This window comes from Thamnophis elegans, chromosome 2 (genome assembly GCF_009769535.1).
Source record: "Thamnophis elegans isolate rThaEle1 chromosome 2, rThaEle1.pri, whole genome shotgun sequence".
Lineage (NCBI taxonomy): Eukaryota > Metazoa > Chordata > Lepidosauria > Squamata > Colubridae > Thamnophis > Thamnophis elegans.
The window spans coordinates 159962918-159988881 of record NC_045542.1 but is presented as its reverse complement, the minus strand read 5'-3'; the positions used below and the strand labels follow the sequence as shown (position 1 = coordinate 159988881).

Below are 25964 nucleotides of genomic sequence, written 5' to 3'. Positions count from 1 at the left end.
GGGAAAAGAATGAAGGAGTAGAATTTAAGACAGGATCTCAAATAACTGGGCCATGGATATAGGGATCATCAGACATGGTTCCCAATCTTGCAACCTGGGTTCGAGTTCCGGCTTATGTGTACCTTCTTTCACCTTTGACCTTTCTGGGATCTGCCAGACAATGTTTTCATCCCAGTGGGAGAAAAAGGGCCATGACTTCAAAAGGAAAATGGTGTCAAACTCAAGGCCGGGTGCCCAGATCCAGGCAACGGGATACTAAAATCTGGCCCATGATGCCGCCCTGAAAACAGCGGACTGGCATACGGTGCCTCTGCCAAAGAAAACAGAGCTCAAGCTCCATTTTGGCTGATAGAGGATTGCAGGAGGCAGTCGCAGCCAAAAACAGAGCTCGGGAGCCCGTTTTCATTGGCAGGGAGCTTGGGCCGCCATAGACGTCCCTCACACATGTGGCTTTGAGCTGTACATGCCCACCCTTGCCATGTCCACCCCACCCCTGGTCAAACACAACCCTGCTGTGGCCCTCAATGAAATTGAGTTTGACATCCCTGGAATGGAAGCTATGAAAGTCAAAGAGAACCCTGGCATCAGATATGAGGATGGTGTCATTGAGGGTACCAAGGTCGGATCTGAGACTTGGGGCTCTTTATCTCCTGCTGTAAATTTAGGTCTTTGAGCAAATTAGTTTCCCCTCAACTTCTCCACTTAAGTCTTCTGTTAGGTGGTCGTTTCAAGGTAGCATGAGAATCCAAAACCCTCAAGTAGACCCCTCCAAACATCTCATGCTTGTAATTTGCAATCGACCCAAAGTTCATTAAATATATGACTCAAAAATAATCAAGTTAACACTATTTAGTTAGTTTAATCTCAGGTTTTAGGTAAATGTAAAAATCAAAATCTATTTTAGCCTTCTGTCGTTGAGTTTCATAATGAGAAGCAAGGGTGGAAATGTAGATTGAAACAAGATTAAGGAAAGGAAAAACAACTTGAATCTTTTATGTTAAATGAGAGCTACAACTTCTCAAGCTTTTTCCACTGATATGACTTCTCCCCTCTGGGAATCCTTTAATGGAACACAATTTCTCCTAATCACTTTCCACATATTTTTCCCTTTTTCCCTGAGTGGCGACTCATTTTATGCCTACTAAGAACACTTTTGAATCTAAAGCTCTTCCCACACTCCATGCACGGATATGGCTTCTCTCCTGTGTGGATCATCTTGTGGGAATTAAGATTACTGCCAGAAGTAAAGGTCTTTCCACACTCCATGCATTGATATGTCTTCTCTCCTGTGTGGATCCTCTTGTGGGAATTAAGAGTATCCCCACGAGTAAAGCTCTTTCCACACTCCATGCATTGATATGGCTTTTCTCCTGTGTGGATTATCTTGTGGGAAATAAGATGACTCCTACGAATAAAGGTCTTTTCACACGCCATGCATTGATATGGCTTCTCTCCTGTGTGGATTATCATGTGGGAATTAAAACTAGTGCTATAGTTAAAGCTCTTTCCACACTCCATGCATTTATAAGGCTTTTCTCCTGAGTGGCTACTTGTTTTATGCCTCCTAAGAGCTCTTTTGAATCTAAAGCTCTTCCCACACTCCATGCACAGATATGGCTTCTCTCCTGTGTGGATCCTCTTGTGGGAATTAAGAGTATCCCTACGAGTAAAGCTCTTTCCACACTCCATGCATTGATATGGCTTCTCTCCTATGTGGATTATCTTGTGGGAATTAAGATGACTCCTACTAGTAAAGCTCTTTCCACACTTCTTGCATTCATATAGCTTCTCTCCTGGGTGGCGACTCATTTTATGCCTGCTAAGAGCTCTTTTGAATCTAAAGCTCTTCCCACATTCCATGCACAGATATGGCTTCTCTCCTGTGTGAATCCTCTTGTGGGAATTAAGAGTATCCCTACGAGTAAAGCTCTTTCCACACTCCATGCACTGATATGGCTTCTCTCCTGTGTGGATCTTCTTGTGGAGATTAAGAGTAATCCTACGAGTAAAGGTCTTTCCACAATCCATGCAGGTATTTAGTTTCTCTTCTGAATGTATTTCGTTATAGAAAATCAAATGAGTCAATGTATTAAAGTTCTTTCCACACTCCATGCTTTGATCTATTCTTTCTCCCATATCAATGATTGTATGGTTAGGAAGCCGACTAACCCAAGGAAAGTCTTTTTTAATTCCATTTTGTAATTGTTTTGTTTCATCACTCTTTGGTTGCATCTGATCTGCAAATTTCCCTTTTCTGTCTTTCGAGTGAATTGCTTGGCTTTCCTCCTTGCAATTCTTACTCTCTTGCCCATTATATCCTTGAAAAAGCAAAATGAAAATTGTCGGAAAACTATGGAAATGATTAAAGATCAAACTTTTTCTGCTAAAATTTATCTGATCAATATATTTTTGTCTGCTTTGTTGACTGATATGAAGATCTGAACTAGTGTTTTACCAAATATGCATTTCCAAGTGGGCTCCTATCAGGTCCATACATCAGGAACGGATCATGTCACAATGAACCTAAGATAAAACCCTGATCTAATCTTTGACCACCAGTGTATTGATGATATTGTGACATGAACTCCTGAAATGCTTTGGATACTATATCATCAGACAGGAGCAGCAACTTACCCACCAGCTCCGCAATTTCAATGAAAGTCTCGTTTCCACTTGTCTGCAGAGCAGTGTCTTTGAAAACCAACAGGACCTTCTGGATGGCAATAGCCCCCGACTTCCAATTTGGGATGATGCCAAACTCAGGGCCCAAGTGGGCCCATTTCAGGGCACATCCAAATCTTGCTTATGCATGCCAATCAGTTGCTTCATCCACCATCAGATCAAGTCAAAGAACAATATTATTATACATTAAATTGGTGTTCAATAGCATCTGGTCTTGAATAGCAGCCATTCAGCATCAATATAAGGAAGGCTGAAATTTTCCTTAAGGGAGGCCATCCTATCCCTGCATGCAGCCCACCCCACAATTTCCTGCTATATTCTTCTGCATCATGGAAATATATCATCATCATCACTGGACTACTGCAACGTGCTCTACATGGGGCAGCCCTTGAAGAGCATTCGGAGACTTCAGCTTGTCCAGAATGCAGCCGCACGAGCAATCGTGGGTGCACTTCGGTTCACCCACGTAACACCTATCCTCCGCGAGCTGCACTGGCTGCCTATTGGTCTTCGGATACGCTTCAAGGCGCTAGTCGTCACTTATAAAGCCCTTCATGGTATTGGACCTGGGTACTTGAGAGACCGCCTGCTGCCAATTACCTCCAATAGACCGATTAGATCCCACACATTAGGCCTCCTCGGAATTCCATCCGACGGCCAATGCCGGCTGGCGGCCACCCGGAGGAGAGCCTTCTCTGTGGCTGCTCTGACCCTTTTGAACGAGCTCCCCGTGGAGATTTGAACCCTCACCACCCTCCAGGCCTTCCGCAAAGTCCTTAAAACCTGGCTGTTCCGACAGGCCTGGGGCTAAAGAGTTTTTGCCACCCTTCTCGAATGGTATGGTTGTTGTGTGTTTTTAAATTTTGTATTGTTATGTCTTGTCTTTTTTATCCCCCTGTCTGTACCCCCTTCCCTGATTGAATTGTGAGCCGCCCTGAGTCCCCTTCGGGGAAAAGGGCGGCATATAAATGAAATAAATCCAATCCAATCACCATCATCATCTTAGCCGCTGTCTATCCATTGCAGGATGAAGGCCTCTTCCGCATGTTTCCAACCAATACCGTCATGAGCTCTTTTATTTTTTGGCCAATTGTCACTTTTGTGAAAATAAATAAATATCAATATTTTGCATTTTATGAGCAGAAGGAACTTGGAAAGATACCCATTTCATTTCTGTGAAAATGGATACCTGTGCAGTGTTCCAATTTTTCTTTCGATAAATTTCTTTGTTGGCTAGAGGCAGTTTGGTCTACTGGTTAAGGCACCACACTAGAAACCAGACGCCTTGAGGACTAGCTTCTCCTTAAGCATGATTGCCACTTGGGTGACTTTGGGCCACTCTCTCTCAGCTCGCCCAAGTCACAAGGTTGTTATTACAGAGAAAAAAATAGGAGATGGAAGGAGTATTAGGCATCTCCGCTGTTTTATTTATAGGCAGTCCTCAAGATACGACCATAGTGGGATCCACCCATTACTGTTGCAGGTTGCACAGTCTTTAGGTGAAAGATGTCACTTCATGACCCTCCCCATTCCTGTTCTCCCTGATTAAACATAAAACCAATGTTCTAGTTGTTAAGTGGAGCACTGGAGAGCCTCCTGGGTGGGGGAGGATGTTGGTGGTCTACTACAGGCCCGGGGTCACTTGCCCTTGTTCTCCTAAGGCCTCCCCCACCCCCAAGCCACTCCATGCTCCACTCCTCATGCCTTGGGTCCCAACAAGGCTTCTCCTACTCCCACCGGGTCCTCCCAGAGTTTAGGCCTGGTTCACACCCCACCAGGCCAAACTCTGAGGCCTTCCAGAGCACTGGAATGACTTCCTTCTTTGTGCAGCCACACGACACGGTTCCAAATATGGCAGCCATTTTGTCCCAGCAACAAAATGGTGACAATGCTCTGGTTACCACCAACCAGCCCAGGGACAAACTGCTTTGTTCTGCTGATTTAAGAAGCTCTGCACAATGGTTTCTTCAGCATTCAGAAGCGTATGCAGCACCGTGGTGACCTCTCTAAGGCAGGAGAATGAAGCAGTTTGTGCGGCAGTGGGCAATTTGTCTGTGACTATTTGTGGGTGGGAACAAAATGGCAGCTGTATTTGGATTACTACTGCTGCATGGCCTGGAGACAAACTGCTTCATCTTGCTTCCCACACAGTGCTGAAGCATTCTGCTGCATCCAGAAGCTTCTGCAACACTAGTCCGACTTCTCTAAGGCAGCAAAATGAAGCAATTTCTCTGGTGGCTGCCATTTTGTCCCACCCACAAATAAGTGGGACAAAGTAGCAGCTGCATCTGGATTGCCACCTTGCAGCCCTGGGACACATGCCCTGCCCTCTTTCTACAGCATGAGGTCCGGAGAGCTTCAGAAAACAAACGTGGGGTGGAATGGGCCTGTGAGGAGCAGGCCCAAGCATTGAAGGATTCTGGCAAGTTTGGATAGGGAGAGAGGTGGCCACTCACTGGTAGGTGGAACAAAATGGCAGCCTCCAGGGAAATTGCTCCATTTTGCTGCCTTAGAGGATTCGGCAGAGTGTTGCAAAGCTTCTAAATGCAGCCGAAAGCTTCAACATGGTGCGGAACTTGTTTCTGGGCCATCTGGTAGAAGCCCAAATGCAGCCAACATTTTGTTTTAACCTTGAAACACGGTCAACCCCTGGTATGCCCAAATATGGGAGGGAGCATACTGCTTCCCTTTTCTGTCTATCGGCTCACTCTGGAAGCCATCCAGGCAGAAAGCCATTTTTTTTATGTTGCCTTGTTACATTTGTGTTGCATTTGTGCTGATAAATAAATAAAGGGAGACTAGTATAGATCTATTTCAAGCTATTTAGCTCTCATCAGCTAGCCATAGCCTTACTGGGTATGCCCAGCTTCGATTCCCAGTAAGGGTATGGCTTTATTTATTTATTTATCAGCACAAATGCAACATATTTAGATAGATAGATAGATAGATAGATAGATAGATAGATAGATAGATAGATAGATAGATAGATAGATAGATAGATAGATAGATAGATAGATGTGTCTGTGTGTGTGTGTATGTCTTTGGTTATTCGGGTTTTCTCCCGCGTAAAATTGGAAGTGTCTTGGTGACGCTTTGACAAAGCTGGAAGCACGTGGCCTGAAGATGATGAATGAGACTTCGTCGAAACGTTGCCAAAACACTTCCAATTTTACGCAGGAGAAAACTCGAATAACCAAAGACCTACATACTAACACCCGCGAAAACCTCAGAAAACAAACAAATATATACATATACATATATATATGTTGTATTTGTGCTGATAAATAAATAAATATATATTAATATAAACAGCTGGTTGCATCTACTCACTTATTTCACTTAATCTATGTTTCTGAGCAGAGATGGGGATTCTTACCCAGAGAAGCCAGATTCCTGGAATTCTCCAGCATGACTTCCCCATGGAGAGCTTTTTGGTCAGCATCCAGTTGAGACCACTCCTCCTCGGAGAAATACACGGCCACGTCGTCCAAAGACACAAAATCCTGAACAAGGAAACAAGTTTCCCTATTAACAGACAATCCCAAGCATAATTTGGCAGTTTTCTTCCTCCAATTCAAGAAGATGCAACGGGTACAATGGACACCTTGTGCAGAATTCAAAATCTCACAGCTTTTGGCTAACGGCACAACTGAAGTTTGCTGCAGGACCTGGGATACCTTTCAGTGAAGGGAACTAAAAAAAAGTCTTCTGGGTTAAAAATGGTGGTTAGGTCTTAAACCTACTACTTATCAGTGGCTCCAATTCTTTGTAAGTTGGGCAGAGCAAAATACTGGTGAAACCTGCCCTGAAATTTTTGCCAATGGCTTACTTTATCCAGTGAGGGAGCAACTCTGCCCCCATTTCACACCTTCATGGAAGTGTTGGGTGAAGTTGCAATGGTAGATGACAATGGCCCTGGGGGACAGAAGGAAGATTTCCGGTTGAGACAACATCTGGTCAGGGAAATCTAAGCCTGAAGAAGGAGGGTGGAGAAAGCTTATCAGAAGGAACAGGTAGGTTAAACCGAGTGTGAAATTTTAATGACCTGATCCAAATGTGTGCTGTTTAGAAACAGCAATACTATACACCAGCGGCCCCCCAACGTTTTGGACACCAAGGACTGGTTCCGTGGAGAGGTTTTTCCGCAGACCAGAGGGGGGTTGGGTGTTTCATTGTTGCCTTCATCCTGTAAATGGAGCTTCGCTTGTTTGGCCCGATTTCTGGCATGCCGCACACCAGTGTTGTTCCACGGAATGGGAGCTGGGGACCCCTGCTGTACCCTGAATTCCAGCACAAAATGAAACCCATCCAGGTTTCATGAACCTTTTCTGATGTTTCTCCTCCTTACCTGAAGCCCAGGTTCAGCTATTCTTTCAGCTCCACCACAAAGACGAGGGGATTCCAAAAAGACCAAGGACTGCTTTCTACTCTCTGTGTGTGGGAGAAAAACGGTGGAAGCAGATTCATTAAAGAGAGGATTCTAATCAAGAGGAGCAAGGAAGAAGATGAATGTTGAAATCTCACACCACACGGAAAGAGCTTCCGTTACCTGATGTGGTGTCCTGACTTTGATTTTTCCGGAAGCTCTCCCTGAACAGCAGCTCTTGAGAAGTTTTGGATGAATATTTCTTTTTCTTGGCATATTCAGTCACCGCTTCCAAGGATTTCTGGACACAATGTGACATGAGGAAGAAGGGAAGTGCAAAGAGATAAAAATGAATTATCATACTGCATCCTTAACCTCGCAGACCCCAATGTCTATCGCTGAAGCAGGAAACTGAGAATGTAACAATTGCCCCAAATAGACAGCAAGAATACAGAGTCCGCGCTTTTGCGGACGACTTGGTTATAATATTGAAACAACCGCAGGAATCCAGTAAGGTTTTAATGAATACGATTAATCAATATGGTCAAGTCTCTGGATTTAAAATCAATTTAGGAAGAACCAAAATATTAGCAATGAATATGAATACCAAACAGAAGGAAGAATTGGGAGTGATGTTAGGATGTGAGGTTGTTAAAAAAGTCAAATATCTTGGAGTTAATATTTTAACTTCAAATGGGAAATTATACAAGCATAATTATGAACCACTCTGGCATAGTATACAAATGGAGATGAAAAGGTGGGAGAAACTACATTTATCTTTGTTGGGAAGGATAGCGGCAGTGAAAATGAATATTTTACCAAAATTTTTATTTTTGTTTCAAATGTTACCAATACTCAAAAGAGATGTGAATCTTTTAGAATGGCAGAAGGGTATCAACAAATTTGTATGGGCAGGAAAGAAGCCGAGGGTTAAGATGAAAATAATGCAAGATGTACGTGAAAGAGGAGGATTGAAATTACCAAATTTAAAATTATATTATGATGCAGTGGCTTTATCTGCAATTAGTGATTGGATCCATTTAACCAATGACAGAATATTGAATATTGAGGGACATGATTTGGTATATGGTTGGCATGCTTACTTGTTATTTAACAAAAAACTGGATAAGAATTTCAAAAATCATATTTTAAGAAATGCCTTATTGCGGGTTTGGAAAAAATATCAACATAAACTAAATGACAAATTGCCCATGTGGGCAATTCCTAGACATGCAATTAAAAATATGAATATAGAACAAAAACACGATAGAACCACTTATAGACAACTCCTTATTACAGAAAGAGGGGTGTTGCAATTAAAATCCTTAGAGGTACTTAAAAAAGAGAAGGTAGTTCAAACGTGGTTTCAGTATGGCCAACTACAGGCCAGGTGGAAAATAGACCAAAAAATAGGTTTTGTAATAGCTGAGGATAACTTGTTTAAACAAATAAGAGATCAAAGTTTAATGCACATAAAGAGGATATATAATGTATTAGTACAGATGGATTCAGAAACCAAAATGGTTAAAGATTGTATGATAAAATGGGCTCAGAATATTGAAGAACCTATAATGCTAGACACATGGGGAAAAATATGGGTAAGAAATGTAAAATTTACACAAGCACAAAATTTGAGAGAAAATTTTTATAAGATGTTTTATAGATGGCACTTAGTTCCTAAAAAGCTTGCTTCTATGTATTCAAATGTTCAGCCTAAATGTTGGAGATGTGGTTCTTTTGATGCTACGTATTTTCATATATGGTGGACATGTCGTAATGTTAAGGCATTTTGGATAAAAATTTGGTGGATCCTGCAAAATATCTTCAAAAAAAGGATAAAATTCACTCCCAAACTGTTTTTACTAGGTATATGTATTGACTTTGTAGCAGTAGAGATTAATTTGGTTCTGTACTTAATAACGGCAGCAAGACTCTTGGTGGCGCAATACTGGAAGAAGAAAGACCTGCCTACAATTCAAGAATGGACTTTGAAGGTTACAAACTTAGCCGAAATGGCAAAAATTTCAGCATATCTTAAAGAACATCAAACGAGAGGTATAAACGAGACTGGAAAAAATGGATTGATTATATACAAAGCAAATACGGGACTAGGAAATTCCAGATAGCTTATGCTTAAAATTAGTAATAACTTAAATTGTTAAAAATTTGGGTAACAGCAAGAAGCTGAGTTCAATGTAGAGATATTTTAGACTGTGATTGTCAAAAAGTTATACCATGTATGGGCTCTGGGAAGTCGGGGGGAGGGAAGGGAGGTGGGGATCTAGGGGAGGGGGGGAGGGGGGAAATAAAATATGTGTTAAATTTTAAAGCATGATTGCACTTGTATACTGTGGTTTTTTTAATGTTAGTGTCAAAACAGAACAAACTGAATAATATTGGAAAGTAATAGAAGTATAGCTGAGTGAAAGAAGAAGGAGAGTAGAGAGGGTGAGAGAGAGGAGGAGAAGGAAGGGAGGGAATGGATTAAGAGAGGGAGTGATAGGGTTAGGGTTAGATAGAGGGGGAGGGGAAGTAGGTGTAGAGGGGTATGAGAGAAGGAAGAATGAAAGTTGGAGGGGGATGAAAGAGGGTGTATGGTGGGCTAAGGCGGTATACTGGGTTTGTATTGTAGGGCGCATTTTCTATAAAAGTGAGGGCTGTGTTTATTACCCAATGTTATATGCCTCGGTTGCACAGTAAACATGCGATTGTATAGAATGAAATGGAAATAAAAAAGATTTGTATATATATATATATATATATATATAAAAAAACAATTGCCCCAAATATATCCTCTGGGAGAAGAAGAAGGGAACAACTGGCTTAGGAGCTCATAATCCCCCAAAACTGACAAAGAGACAATTTAGAGAATTCCGTTTTAGAGCTGCCACGATTACATTCTCACACCTGCAACTCCTCTTGCATCTTTTCCTCCTCCTGAGTCAGCAAGAAACCCTCAGCCAGGGCCACCGCCTGGGAGCTGCTCTCCGCTCCACACTCCCGCACCCATTGCTCCATATCTGGGGGAAGGACAGCCAGGAACTGCTCCAGGAGCACCAGGTCCAGCATCTGAGCCTTGCTGTGTTTTTCCGGCTGCAGCCACTGACGACAAAGGAGGTGAAGTTGAGAGCAAACATCTCGGGGACTTTTCCCCTCCTGGAACTCCACTTTTCTGAAGTCACAGCATTGAACCTCTGAACTCCTGGCTGCAGCTTCTTGGCTCTTCTGCCCAAGACTTGCCCCATTTTTCCTACAGCTCCCAGGCTGAGTAACTGGAGGGCCTTTCCCAACGTCTGCATGTGCTTGCCACTGTCCCTCCATCTTCTCTCTGGTCTTCAAAGCTGCCAAGGCCATTCGATCCTCTTCCCTCACAAGGTCCTTCAGTCTCTGGAGGAATCAGGAAAGACTTCTATCTTACATATGTGAAATGGAAAACAAGTGAAACTTCCAGAAATACAGCTTGACCAACTGAGCAGCCACAAAAACCCAAATAAGAAATTCTTAAGAACCTACCAATATCTGGGAAGAGGGAGGGACATCTTAGTAGGTAGACTGATTTATCTTTGTGTGGAGAAAAATATGTAGCTTCTAGATCAACTTCTGTCAAGGACTAAAAGTATTGGATAACTACATTTAAAATATGTAACTATATCTTAATGATGCATTCAAATAATTTTGAGGACTGTTTTCAATGTTAAAAACAACCTCTGTACAATCCAGATCATAAATGTCTCAGGTCTCCAAGTAGCAATTGAAACGAGTAACTAACTAAACTGATTTAATGGATAAATCAATCAGTATTTGAACTTCCAGCCAGCAGAATCCCATTAACCTCCTGGTCCAAGCCCTTAGCTGAACTCCAGAAACCACAATTAACAAACCACCATCCAAAGCATATCGAACTAATCTCCAAGTGCATCAGCCAAAGCATATTTAAAGCCATGTAGGCTTTAAACATGCTTTGACTGAGGCACATCATAGAAAAAGGCACATCATTTCCCACTTTCAGCCTAATCCAGTATTTTTTCAAACTTGGCCAACATAAGATGTATGGACTTAAAACTCCTGGCATTTACATTGGCCAAGTTTGAAAAAAAACAGTGGCTTACAGAGCACAGGTAGTCCTCAGCTTACAACAGTTCATTTAGCGACCATTCAAAGTTACAATGGCACTAAAAAGTGACTTATCATTTTTCACACTTGTAACTGTTGCAGCATCCCCACGATCACAGGATCAAAATGCAGATGCTTGGCAATTGATTCATATTTATGACCATTTCGGTGGCCCGAGGTCATGGGATCACCTTGAGCAATCTTTCGACAAGTAAAGTCAATGGGGAAGCCAGATTCATTTAACAACCACATTATTTACACATGTTGATTCACTTAACAACTGTGACAAGAATGGCACAAAATTCACTTAGCAAATGCTTCACTAAGCAACAGAAACTTTGGGCTCAACGGTGATTGCAAGTTGAGGACTACCTGCATATAGTGTGAATGGTGCATCCCAGCCCGCATATCCACCTCAGTTCATGTAACCCTTTCTGGCAAAGCCAACTGGTGAGAGTGGAGGAACAGGGAAGTGAGTTCGAATCCTTGCCCACCTTGAAGCCAGGTCGACAGTCGCTTCTCTCAGCTTAGAAAAGAGGGAGCCCTTTTGAAAACGGGGCTAATAAATTTGCAGAAAATCGTCCAGGAGTTGGAGGCACCAACCTGCTTTGCAAAGCCGACCCCCTCCTCCGCCCCGCGCCTAGAAGTCCCCCCCCCCCAAGGAAATGGAAAGTAAATGGGCCATCTTGATTTTCCTCCTGGAGGCAACGCATCGAGTCCGTAGCTCTTGATTTCTTCTCTGCCTGTCCCGTGCATGCATTGCACAGGGGAGGCAGGGGAACATGGGACAAGGGGCTCCCCACTTTCCAGGACTCCGAACTTGATGGAAGTTTTTGCGTGTCTCCGCGCAGAGTCCAGCCCGTGGAAGAACCCCCCCCCCCGCACTTACTGAACTCCCGAGTCAGGTCTTGGTCTCCCTCCGTGCAAGGCTTCCTTGCAGCCTCTTGGACTCCGGGAAAGCCTCAGCCTAAGGGAAGCAGAGCGAGTGGGAGCAGAATCGGACACTGGAGAAATGGCTGATAACACTTTCAAAACTTTTCTGGGGGAAAATGCACCGGGCAACACGTGTGTCTCTTTGAGCTCGCAAAAGAGGCAAGCGCATGCTCAGTTCCCTCCTGAAAGCGGCGGCGGCGGCGGGGTGACTGGGTGGGTGAGTTTCGGGTGTGTGCTCCCCGGCTTTTCCAACGGTTGCTGGGGGCGCCCCCTGGTGGACTGTGTGCGCAATGCCAAGAGGACCCTGCAAGGGCTGATGAGAGATCACATTCTATTGGGCTCTGGGAATGATGGGCATTGGAGTAGAAGGCGTTGAGAGAAGTATCCAGCTGGTTCAATTCCAAGCAGGGTGAAAGACACTGGAGACAAGGAGGCTGCTTGGAAAGATGGTTTAATGGTGGACAAGACCACATGGCTGAACTCCTGAACAGAAAAGGTGATCACATGCTTCAATGTTGGGTGAAGAAGAAGAGAAGAGGAAGGGGCTTGCTGAGCTTTTTATAATCTGTTCAGCCCCACCTCTGTTTTTCCTGTTCCTATGTAAGAAATGCATCCTGATTTGTTTTCAGGCTCCCATGGGGCCATGCAGGGGCAGCTCTCTAGGCTGTATTTTGAGTCCCATGTTTGATTTTCCAGATGCCATGTGGTGAGTTTCTCTGGAAGGTGAATCCTTCCTTTATTATGTAAAGTACACTAGCTCAGGCTTTAATGGGTCATTGACAAAGGGGGGAGGGGCAGGAAGCTGCAGAGAGCTACTTTGTCTTTAAAAACCTGTTTCTCCCTTTTCACATCCAGGAAAGTATAATATTCTGCCTTTTCAATATTTCCTAGGATATTTCATTTTTCTAGGAGAGGGCTGGGTGCTAATACAGCCTTTTGGAAAAGCACTTTTGGGAGTAGGAGGAAAGGATGCCTCCAACATTGCCTGTCCAGAAAGGAGATCAGCTCCCCAGCAGGCAGCAATTGCTAAATTTTCCACTTTTTAATGTGGAAACTCTTGGTTCTCTGTAATGATGTATGCATGTGAGATTGGACACTACGAATGGCTGATGGAAGAAGAACTGATGCCTCTGAGCCGTGATGATGGCATAAATACTTTGGCCATGTTATGTGGGCAAATTCTTTGGAGGGGGCAATGATGGTAGGAATGGCTAAGGGACAAAGAAGAAGAGGCAAGCAGAGAACACGCTGGCTTGATCGTGGCTCAGTTGCCACGATGTAGAAAAGATGCGGAGACTCTGGAAAGAGTGCAGAGAGGAGCAACAAAGATGATGAGGGGACTGGAGACTAAAACATATGAAGAACGGTTGCAGGAACTGGGTATATCTAGTTTAATGCAAAGAAGGACTAGGGGAGACATGATAGCAGTGTTCCAATATCTCAGGGGTTGCCACAAAAAAGGAGGAGTCAAACTATTCTCCAAGGCACCTGAGGGTAGAACAAGAAGCAATGGGTGGAAACTAATCAAGGAGAGAAACAAGTTAGGAGAAATATCCTGACAGTTAGAACAATTAATCAGTGGAACAGAAGTTGCCTCCAGAAGTTGTGAATGCCCCAACACTGGAAGTCTTTAAGAAGATGTTGGATAGCCATTTGTCTGAAACGGTATAGGGTTTCCTGCCTAGGCAGGGGGTTGGACTAGAAGACCTCCAAGGTCCCTTCCAACTCTGCTAGTTTATATTTGCTATTGTATATTTGTAATTGGTGCCCTTTCACCAGTTTGATCCAGAGCCATCAATGAGCAATATTTGAATAAAAAACTTTAAAACCAGCATGAACTGTCAGAAGACGTCAGAAGCCAGGATAGAGTTCAAAGGTATCACAAGTTTATTTCATGTCACCTGTACGCAGGAATCTGAATGACTAGTGATCAACATGAATTCCCGCCAGACAAAAGTCAATGGACTTCAAGGGGGTCTGGACAAGACAAGGAAATAGAACAGAAATTAATCAAATTTGCAGAGGATTTTGCAGTTACTGTTGTTGTGCCAAATGTGATTTATTCTATACCTGTACATTTCTGTTTTTCCTTCCTAAATGTAAACCTTACTTTTCTCATTGCATTTTCTTGAATAGAAACCTATTTTTAAGCCTGTCAAGATCCTTCTGAATTTTGAGCCTATCTTCTAACTTAAAATGTTGGCTTTTTCTGAAAATTTGATGAGTTCTCCTGATATCCCCCCATTCAAAATTTGTTTAGGAAGATGACTGGGCCTAAGACAGAAGCTTGAGGTATCTCACTGCATGCTTCCCTCCACGAGATGTACTGTTTGTTGCATTGAGGACTGCACACATTGAGTGCAGTTGGTCAGCTGGTTACAAATCCATTTGGTGGTGGTGTTATCTATCCCACATTTATCTATCTTACAAAAAAATAGGCTGTGGTCAACTTTGTCTTACAAACTCAAAAGTCTTCTATACCCCAGCATTTTGCTGGTGTGCTAATTTAATCATTTTATCAAAGAGTTGACTGGTTCAATCCCGTATATCAATAGAAACCATTAGGTTACAGGCAAAGATAAAAAGTGAAAGGAACCTGATTGAAGAGGTCATAATGCGTAGTTAGATAACCAATTGTATGAAGATATGTCCACCTTCAAGGAATGTACTAGAATGTACAGAGCTCATGTCCTGGGATACTTGCAAGATGCAAACCTCTTTGGATGGGAAGAGGGAAGGGAGACTGTAGCCTTTCACCCCCTTCATCTCTCCACTTCATGGCTGAGGATTGCAGTCCCGAGAGATGCAGAAGGAGAGCTGGAGGAGACCGTAATAGGATCTCTGGATCTTGATGGTCTGGATCTGAGAAAGAAGGCAGGAAGAGGAAATGGAATCTTTTTCTGCTCCTCTCCAAATTTCAAGCGTGAGAAAAGTTTCTCAGTTGTCAGCAAACTCAGGCCAGGCGCTGACGGATTCATTAAGCATTCATTAAGAATATACAGGGGGTGATGGATTCCATTGGCAGAATAAAGTGATAAAAGAAATGAGAATATGGAACAATACTTTCCCAGAAGAAAGAGCACAAACAATGCAAAAATAGGGACTCAGCTCAGCTTTTCACCCTTCCAATATGCAGAGTGGGACTAATCCTTTCACCTCCAAATCCTGCAACCAAAAGGAAAAGGCGTCAACGAGGGTGGGATTCGAACCCACGCGTGCAGAGCACAATGGATTAGCAGTCCATCACCTTCACCACTCGGCCACCTCGTCAAGGGGGTGGGGCACCCACAGCCGTCCCTGGGTGGGCTCCAACCACTATCCTTCTGGTTAACAGCCAGACGGGCTAACCTATTGAGCCGCAGAGACAGGCAGAGGCCTCCCCTCGACTCTCTCTCAGGTGTAGCAGCTGCTGCAGGACAGATGGGGCTCCCTCCCCATCCCCTCTGGTTAACCCAAACCCTAACATCTCTTGGCCTCCGGTGGCAAACGATGTCAGCAACTGCTCAGGCATTATTGTTACATTTGTAAGTTGTGTGTCAGATCTGAGTATCATCTGCAGCTCCTCCTCCTCCTCCTCCCTCTCCCCCCTTTTGCCTTCCTAGAAGTAACCTGCAGTAACCTAATCTTTTCCACAAGCAGCTATTTCAGGACCCTGGAGAGCTCCAACTGAGGACCGCTTCGGATTGCTTTACGCCATTCCAACACTTCTCCATCCCAAAGAAGTAACTCGGGACACGTGGGGAGATCCCTCCCCCTTTCACCTTAGACACTGATTATGAATAGGTCTGCCTTTGGTCCTGAACTCTGGAAGGTAAAAAAAAATACAAATGACAGCTAAATGTTTACTGAGAAAAAACAATCAAGTAAGTGAGAATTGAAGCCTCCAGATGAAAAGTTGGTGCAGCATTCAACCTCTGAATTTGTTCTGAATCATACCATCAAGGAGGCCGTCCTTGGGTGGGCTCGAACCACCATCCTTCTGGTTAACAGCCAGACATGCTAACCCATTGTGCCACAAAGACCTGGCATAGGTCCTCTCGGCTCTCTCCACTTGAGCATCCATAGCTGGGCTGGCTGGACAGCAATAAGATACCTTGGTCACCAGATCCAGCGTGTTCCTCTCTCCCACCATCAGATGAGGAAAGAGAAACCCTGGATGTAAATATTGCTTCTCTCAAGACAGACTCTCAACAGCTGTGCCAGTGGTGTAGGGGCATCATGCAGGGTTTCCAACCTTGCGACCCAGGTTCGAGTCCCGGCTGGCGCATGTCTCCTTCTTCCTTTTGCTCTTCTAGGATGTTCAGGCAGCATCACCGGATGAAGTTTTGATCCCGGATTCTGTTTTCATTGAGAGAAAAAGAGCCACGATCTTTGTGGCTGCCATGGATCTCATGTTGCATTTTCTGTAGGAATGACAAATGTAAAAATAATATCCTGAGATCCCCATTCTTGCCAGTGGGGGTGCGATTCGAATCCAGGCATAGGGAGCATAGGGCAGTCACAGTTCAGCCCTTTTGCCACCCAGCCATGATACAAAGGGAAGGTTGGAGTGCATCACATCAGACAGGTCACTAAAAGCCCAAATCATGAAACTGTGACTCATCCACTTTGACCATGTCCTGAAGGACAATTCACCGGACAAAGTTGTTACGTTTGGAAGAGTTACTGGCAAAAGGAAAACAGGCCATCGGAGAGTACTGTGGCTGGACACCATCAAAGCTGAGTTGTCAACCTAATTTTCAAAGCACCTGAAGGCCAGACAAGGAATAATTGTTGGAGACTGATTGAGGAGAGTTTCAACCTAAAAACAAGGAGAAATTTTCTCACAGTGGGAACAATCAACCAATGGAACAGAAGTTGCCTTCAGAATTGTGGGTGCTCCATCACTGGAGGCTTTCAAGAAGAGGCTGGACTGCCATCTGTTAGAAATGGTGTAGGGTCTTCTGCTTGAACAGGGGTTGGACGATGACCCACAAGGTCCCTTCCAACTCTGTTATTCTATTCTAACTTTGAACTGACACAACCACAGCATAAAAAAACTCAAAGAAGTACAAGATTGGAATATGTGGAGAGACATGGCCCATAGAATTGCTAAGAGTCTGATTTGACTGAATGGGTAACATCCTCACCACAAAGGGTAGGATACCTGCAGCTTTTCAACAGCCAGACCCCATGACTCTTTCTGTGCCTAGGAAATACCTGTTCTGACCCCCCTTGTCCCACACCAACACACACTCCAAGCCAAAGACAAGTTACGACAATTAATTAACAGACAGACAGGTCCTTGGCAGCAAACCGGCACAGACAAGCTTTGGCAGCAATCCAGCACAGATAAGGCTTGGCAGCATTCCAGCCTGCCAAGCTCACCATATTGTTCTCCGACATTAATTGACTTCTGCAAGAGGGGCGTGTGCACAAGCAGCCTTTTTATAGTCTGGAGAGGAGCCTAATGACCACAAGCTGAGTGCAATTACCTCCTGTACTTGTGCAACTGTTCCTGACGCCTATCAGCTCTTCGATTCTGGGCATCCAGGAACAACTCGCTGCTGGCTTCTGGATCACTCTCCCTTGTCTCCTCCACACTGGTCCAAGGCTCAGGCGCCTCCTGGTGGCCAACCAGTCTCTCTGCGCCCTGCTCAGAGTCGGAACCCTGTCCAGGGTCCTCCACATCCTCCAGAGCCGACTCAAAGGGCCCCTCGCTGTCGGAATCTGGTGGCAGCTCCAACGGCTCCTGCTGGGCCACAACAATACCATTCCACCTCAACCTACTTAAAGTGCTGACACCCACCTGTCCCCCCCCCCCTCCACAGTGGATCATAGGCAGCTTTTTACCCTCCGAGTCTCTTCCAATTTCTGCAGTTGTCTATGGTGATTCTCAATCATCCAGGTCATGTTTATCCTAAAGCTGCTATTTCAGGAGGCAACTGGACTTCCTTGTTTTTCTCTGAAGACTTTTTGCTTTTCCTCCAAGAAGCTTCTCCAGCTCTGACTGGATGGTGGGGAATGGAATGTCTGCAAGGAATATTAATCCTTCCATTCCCCACCATCCAATCAGAGCTGAAGAAGCTTCTTGGAGGAGAAGCGAAAAGTCTTCAGAGGAAAACAAGGAAGTCCAGTTGCCTCCTGAAAAAAAGCAGCTTTGGGAATCCCTGCAGTCATCATCTGCCTTTCCTGAAGGTCCAAGGGAGGCTGGTTGCATGGAGACCTTGTCAATCCTACAGAGGACCGAAGGGTGGAGTGGGATAGGGAGGCAAGAGAAAGGGAAGCCAGGGCAATTTCCTGGCCAATTCAGCCTATCTTGCCATGAAAATGAGCCTCCCTGAAAATTCCACCTGCAGGATGTTGGATGGTTTGGAAGCAAAACTTTCCCTGGCCGGGAATCGAACCCGGGCCGCAGCGGTGAAAGCGCTGAATCCTGACCACTAGACCACCAGGGAAGGACAAGGTGGCTCTTGTCTCTCCAGCTTCTTCTTGGGTGGGGCATCAGCTCCAGCCTCGGGTTCTGCAAGCGGGAAGGTTGGGAAGAAAGCAGGAGTGTCCCTTCCTTTGAGACTTTCACTTTCTCCCTGCTTGGAAAACCCCCAACTGCTGGTGGCCTGCAGAGAGACCCCCTGCCCCACCCACCCAGGTTTTCAGGCAGAGGCGCCAGGAGGGGTGGAGACGCTTCCTCAAAACCTTCTCACAGCACCCATCAATGTCAAGGTTGTTAGGCTTGCTACCTTCCAGCTGACTTGCTGCACATGGCATCTCCCTGGTGGCCTAGAGGACGAGAGTGCCAGGCCTGGAAGCCACCTTTTGCACTGGGCCTTCAGGCCTGCCACACTGAATGCTATGGGAAAATGGAAGGGGGGAATTATATGGCACATTGGAGATATATAGTCAAAATATATATCAGAGAGCCAAGGACATCTTGCCCTGCACCTCAAGTAGCGGGACTAGGAGGCATCTCCAGTTAGGACAGTGACTGATTGGGAGACATGGGTACTGGGCAGGGACTTGAACTTTCATTTGGGTGGGGAAAGCCTGGAATGTTTCAGATTTGGGATTTTCCAGATGTGCCAATATGTCATCTCTGATAAAATGGAACTTTGAGGAACTTCAGGCCTTGGAGTGTTCTTTTGTTGGGGTGTTACTTGGAACCCTGACAGAGAGGCTTATACACTTTCTCCAACATCCCAGAGGAAAATGGCCAACTTGATGCCCAGAGTCTCCCATCAAGTTGGAAGAGCCCTCACCACCACCACATCAAGCATGGGACGAGGAAAGCCCCACCCTCACCCAAAAATGTATCAGCTTGGAAGCTCTCTCGGAATGAGGAAATTCTGGGGCCTCCTTTTCCAGATTGGATTAGAAGCCGGCTATTTCCTGTACTTGCTTGGAGCTTGGAATGGCTGCAATGCAGAGAAAAGATCTCTTTCTGCTTTGGTTTTGTGTGTCTTTTTTATTATTATTATTGTTGTGTGTATTAAATATATATATAACAGATACAAAGTTTGTGTGGGGGGGAAATATAGTTAGGATAGATTAGCACAGGTAAGGGAATAAGAAATGATACTAAATTACCACCTATTAATTGAAATAATAAATGTATAAGAATGATAAATGTTAAAACACTTGTAACCAAACGACATGCTGTATGTGATGATGGTTTTCTTTTCTTTTTTGTGTTTTCTTTCTTTTTTGTTTTTGTTTTTCCATTGTTGTGTGTATGTGTTGTCTATGTAACAAAAAAAAGGGGGGGGGGAAAGAAACATTAAAAAAAAAAAGAAAAAAGAAACAGCGGACTGGCATACGGTGCCTCTGCCAAAGAAAACAGAGCTCAAGCTCCATTTTGGCTGGTAGAGGATTGCAGGAGGCAGTCGCAGCCAAAAACAGAGCTTGGGAGGCTGTTTTCATTGGCAGGGAGCTTGGGCCGCCACAGACGTCCCTCACATGTGTGGCTTTGAGCTGTACATGCCCACCTTTGCCATGTCCACTCCACCACCACCCCACCCCAGGTCAAACACAACCCTGCTGTGGCCCTCAATGAAATTGAGTTTGACACCCCTGGAATGGAAGCTATGAAAGTCAAAGAGAACCCTGGCATCAGATATGAGGACGGTGTCATTGAGGGTACCAAGGTCGGATCTGAGACTTGGGGCTCTTTATCTTCTGCTGTAAATTTAGGTCTTTGAGCAAATTAGTTTCCTCTCAACTTCTCCACTTGTTCTCCTGTTAGGTGGCCGTTTCAAGCTAGCATGAGAATCCAAAACCCTCAAGTAGACCCCTCCAAACATCTCATGCTTGTAATTTGCAATCAACCCAAAGTTCATTAAATATATGACTCAAAAATAATCAAGTTAACACTATTTAGTTAGTTTAATCTCAGGTTTTAGGTAAATGTAAAAAACAAAATCCATTTTAGCCTTTGTCTGGGTCCTGACCACTCCAGAGAAAACCAGAATTTGGGACTTTTGCTGGAGAAGCATTTGCATGTCCTTTTGTAGGACTTTTAAATCATAGTTCCTTTCCAGAGTTCTTCCTCTGAAGGTTCTTCCATACATTTTAAAGGTTTGTGGTGAGGATTCTGTGATATGTTCTCAGTTCAAATTTAGTTACTTTCATCCCCATGAAATAGAAACTCCTTTGTAAAAATTGCAGCACTTTCCAATATGGAGATATCTCCCACCATTCCTGGAACGATTGTCCTATTTCCCCGGGTTCCAAAAATCCCTTTCCTCGGCTGATGCTTGACTGTGACCTCAACATGCTTTAAGTTCTTTTTTTCACTCTTACATAAAGCAAAACAAGGGAAGAAAGAAAGAAAAACCACAAGATAGGAGACAGCCGCTGAACTGCTTCTTCCAATTCAGGATCAGTAACATTTCTTCCCCAATTATTGCTGTCGTTGGGTTTCATAATGAGAAGCAAGGGTGGAAACGTAGATTGTAACAAGATTAAGGAAAGGAAGAACAACTTGAACTCTAGAAAGGGATGGAGGGTTATACACTTCTGGTCTGAAGGGAGAAATGCCGATCAACTTTTCTCTACCTGAGACACAGCATGGATATATTGTTCAGATGGAGTTCCACCAAACAATTGGGTAATTATTAATATTGCATTAATTAACTATTAGGCAGGACACATTGCTAACAGGGCAGTTAATTTCTATTATCTCCATTGTTACTTTATCTTTGCAACCTCCTACTTAGCAATTTTTCCGTGCTCCCTGCATTGACAGGGATTCTCCCCTGAGTGGCGACTCATTTTATGCCTACTAAGAACACTTTTGAATCTAAAGCTCTTCCCACACTCCATGCACGGATATGGCTTCTCTCCTGTGTGGATCCTCTTGTGGGAATTAATAGTACTACAAGTAAAGTTCTTTCCACACTCCATGCATTCATATGGCTACTCTCCTGTGTGGATCCTCTTGTGGGAATTAAGAATATTCCTACGAGTAAAGCTCTTTCCACACTCCTTGCATTCATATAGCTTCTCTCCTGAGTGGCGACTCATTTTATGGCTACTAAGAACACTTTTGAATCTAAAGCTCTTCCCACACTCCATGCACAGATATGGCTTCTCTCCTGTGTGGATCCTCTTGTGGGAATTAAGAATATTCCTACGAGTAAAGCTATTTCCACACTCCATGCACTGATATGGCTTCTCTCCTGTGTGGATTATCTTGTGGGAATTAAGATGACTCCTACAAGTAAAGGTCTTTTCACATGCCATGCATTGATATGGCTTTCCTCCTGTGTGGATTATCTTGTGGGAATTAAGATGACTCCTATTAGTAAAGGTCTTTCCACACTCCATGCATTGATATGGCTTTCCTCCTGTGTGGATTATCTTGTGGGAGTTAAGATGACTCCTATTAGTAAAGCTCTTTCCACACTCCTTGCATTCATATAGCTTCTCTCCTGAGTGGCGACTCATTTTATGCCTACTAAGAACACTTTTGAATCTAAAGCTCTTCCCACACTCCATGCACGGATATGGCTTCTCTCCTGTGTGGATCCTCTTGTGGCGATTAAGAGTATTCCTACGAGTAAAGCTCTTTCCACACTCCATGCATTGATATGGCTTCTCTCCTGTGTGGATTATCTTGTGGGAATTAAGAATATTCCTACGAGTAAAGCTATTTCCACACTCCTTGCATTCATATAGCTTCTCTCCTGAGTGGCGACTCATTTTATGGCTACTAAGAACACTTTTGAATCTAAAGCTCTTCCCACACTCCATGCACGGATATGGCTTCTCTCCTGTGTGGATCCTCTTGTGGCGATTAAGAGTATTCCTACGAGTAAAGCTCTTTCCACACTCCATGCATTGATATGGCTTCTCTCCTGTGTGGATTATCTTGTGGGAAATAAGATGACTCCTACGAATAAAGGTTTTTTCACACGCCATGCATTGATATGGCCTCTCTCCTGTGTGGATTATCTTGTGGGAATTAAGATGACTCCTACTAGTAAAGCTCTTTCCACACTCCATGCACTGATATAGGTTCTCTCCTGTGTGGATCTTCTTGTGGCGATTAAGAGTAGTCCTACGAGTAAAGGTCTTTTCACACGCCATGCATTTATAAGGTCTTTTTACTTCGTGATCCCTTTCATGTCTTCTAAGAGAGTGATTATCACAGAAGGTCTTTCCACACGCCTTGCAGGTATTTGGTTTCTCTTCTGAATGTGTTTTGTTACAGAAAATCAAATGGTCCAATGTATTAAAGTTCTTTCCACACTCCATGCTTTGATCTATTCTTTCTCCCATATCAATGATTGTATGGTTGGGAAGCCGAATAACCCAAGGAAAGCCTTTTTTAATTCCATTTTGTAATTGCTTTGTTTCATCACTCTTTGGTTGCGTCTGATCTGCAAATTTCCCTTTTCTGTCTTTCGAGTGGATTGCTTGGTTTTCCTCCTTGCAATTCTTACTCTCTTGCCCATTATATCCTTGAAAAAGCAAAATGAAAATTGTCGGAAAACTATGGAAACGATTAAAGATCAAACTTTTTCTGCTAAAATTTATCTGATCAATATATTTTTGTCTGCTTTGTTGACTGATATGCATCAATACAAGGAAGGCGGAAATTTCCTTAAGGGAGGCCATCCTATCCCTGCATGCAGCCCACCCCACAATTTCCTGCTATATTCTTCTGCAGCATGGAAATATATCATCATCATCATCACCATCATCTTAGCCGCTGTCTATCCATTGCAGGATGAAGGCCTCTTCCGCATGTTTCCAACCAATACCGTCATGAGCTCTTTTTTTTTTGGCCAATTGTCACTTTTGTGAAAATAAATAAATATAAATATTTTGCATTTTATGAGCAGAAGGAACTTGGAAAGATACCCATTTCATTTCTGTGAAAATGGATACCTGTGCAGTGTTCCAATTTTTCTTTCGATAAATTTCTTTGTTGCCTAGAGGCAGCTTTGTCTACTGGTTAAGGCACCACACTAGAAACCAGACGCCTTGAGGACTAGCTTCTCCTTAAGCATGAATGCCACTTGGGTGACTTTGGGCCACTCTCTCTCAGCTCGCCCAAGTCACAAGAGAGAAATTACAGAGAAAAAATAGGAGATGGAAGGAGTATTAGGCATGTCCGCTGCTTCATTTACAGCCAGTCCTTAAGATACAACCATAGTGGATCCACCCATTACTGTTGCAGGTTGCACATTCCTGTTCTCCCTGATTAAACATAAAACCAATGTTCTAGTTGTTAAGTGGAGCACTGGAGAGCCTCCTGGGATGTTGGTGGTCTACTACAGGCCCGGGGTCACTTGCCCTTGTCCTCCTAAGACCTCCCCCACCCCCAAGCCACTCCATGCTCCACTCCTCATGCCTTGGGTCCCAACAAGGCATCTCCTACTTCCACCGGGTCCTCCCAGAGTTTGGGCCTGGTTCACACCCCACCAGGCCAAACTCTGAGGCCTTCCAGAGCACTGGAATGACTTCCTTCTTTGTGCAGCCACACGACACGGTTCCAAATATGGCAGCCATTTTGTCCCAGCAACAAAATGGTGACAATGCTCTGGTTACCACCAACCAGCCCAGGGACAAACTGCTTTGTTCTGCTGATTTAAGAAGCTCTGCACAATGCTTTCTTCAGCATTCAGAAGCGTCTGCAGCTCTGTGGTGACCTCTCTAAGGCAGGAGAATGAAGCAGTTTGTGCAGCAGTGGGCATTTTGTCTGTGACTATTTGTGGTTGGGAACAAAATGGCAGCTGTATTTGGATTACTACTGCTGCATGGCCTGGAGACAAACTGCTTTGTCTTGCTGCCTACACAGTGCTGAAGCTTTCTGCTGCATCCAGAGGCTTCTGCAACACTAGGCCGACTTCTCTAAGGCAGCAAAATGAAGCAATTTCTCTGGTGGCTGCCATTTTGTCCCACCCACAAATGAGTGGCGGCTGCATCTGGATTGCCACCATGCAGCCCTGGGACACATGGCCTGCCCTCTTTCTACAGCATGAGGTCCGGAGGGCTTCAGAAAACAAACGTGGGGTGGAATGGGCCTGTGCGGAGCAGGCCCAAGCACTGAAGGATTCTGGCAAGTTTGGATAGGGAGAGAGGTGGCCACTCACTGGTAGGTGGAACAAAATGGCAGCCACCAGGGAAATTGCTTCATTTTGCTGGCTTAGAGAATTTGGCAGAGTGTTGCAGAAGCTTCTGAATGCAGCCGAAAGCTTCAACATGGTGCTGAACTTGTTAGGACAGCAAAAAAAAAAAAGGCAGTTTGTTTCTGGGCCATCCGGTAGCCGCCCAAATACAGCCGCCATTTTGTTTTAACCTTGAAACACGGTCAACCCCTGGTATGCCCAAATATGGGAGGGATCATACTGCTTCCCTTTTCTGTCTATCGGCTCACTCTGGGAGCCATCCAGGCAGAAAGCCATTTTTTTATGTTGCCTTGTTACATTTGTATTGCATTTGTGCTAATAAATAAATAAAGGGAGACTAGTATAGATCTATTTCAAGCTATTTAGCTCTCATCAGCTAGCCATACCCTTACTGGGAATCGAACCTGGGCATACTCGAGTATAGGCCGGCCCGAATATAAGCCGAGGCACCTAATTTTACCACAAAAAACTGGAAAAGTTATTGACTCGAGTATAAGCCTAGGGTGGGAAATGCAGCAGCTACCGGTAAATTTCAAAAATAAAAATAGATACCAATAATGTTTTTGAATATTTATTTCAAAGAAAAACAGTAAACTAGCTCTGTAAGTGGACAAGAGGGTCAATAAAAACAATATGGTATCAACAATAACTTTAAAAGTACAAAAACCTTAGCTCATTCAGCAACCAAGCTAAAACACAAGAGTTAAAATCCTTCAAAACTGGATCCCTCCTCCTCATCTGTATGTCCAAACAGAGCTTCAGCATTAGCTAGTGTGAGGTTATCAGCATAGACATTGTCATCATCACTGAGTTCGCAGTCATCACCATCACAGCTGTCGTTCTCATACAAAGCGCTGTCTTCACTGCCATCCACAGCATTACTAATGCCACATTTCTTGAAGGCGCGTTGCACCATGTCCTCCGGAATCTCTTCCCATGCATCACGAACCCACTTTGCTATCAATTCTATGTCGGGCTTCATCAGATTTCCACCTTTTGTCAGTCGGGCTTGACCAGATGACACCCATTCATGCCACATCTTTCTCACATGGTCTTTAAAAGGTTTATTTAAACACACATCTAGCGGTTGCAATACAGATGTAAGCCCACCTGGAATAACGGCCAAAGTAACTTGAGAAGATTTTGCCATTTTTTTTATGTCATCAGATGTGTGGGCTCTGAACATATCCCAAACTAGCAATGATGGTTTTTTCTTTAAGGCTGCTCCTGGTCGTTCTTTCCAAATTTCTTCCAGCCAT

The 25964-nt window shown here is 44.1% G+C and overlaps 1 protein-coding gene, 2 non-coding genes and 1 pseudogene across 3 annotated transcripts; all 4 read right to left on the bottom strand.

Moving 5' to 3' along the window:
• Nucleotides 1-1206: 1206 nt before the first annotated feature.
• On the bottom strand, nucleotides 1207-21643 carry LOC116502474 (zinc finger protein 253-like; the record flags this gene model as incomplete). The annotated part of the gene is made up of 7 exons (XM_032208355.1): nucleotides 21532-21643; nucleotides 18814-18923; nucleotides 10055-10150; nucleotides 7232-7349; nucleotides 6549-6655; nucleotides 6059-6185; nucleotides 1207-2318 (listed from the first exon to the last, which is right to left on the bottom strand). Coding segments are annotated over exons 1-7 (1782 nt in total), but the record flags the coding sequence as incomplete, so codon positions are not given.
• Nucleotides 15283-15364, bottom strand: TRNAS-GCU. The gene has a single exon. It is a non-coding gene; the product is annotated as a tRNA-Ser (tRNA).
• TRNAE-UUC lies at nucleotides 18460-18531 on the bottom strand. The gene has a single exon. It is a non-coding gene; the product is annotated as a tRNA-Glu (tRNA).
• A 135-nt stretch (nucleotides 21644-21778) lies between the features above and the next one.
• The window catches only part of LOC116502473, a 31259-nt pseudogene continuing 27073 nt past the window's right edge, over nucleotides 21779-25964 (bottom strand).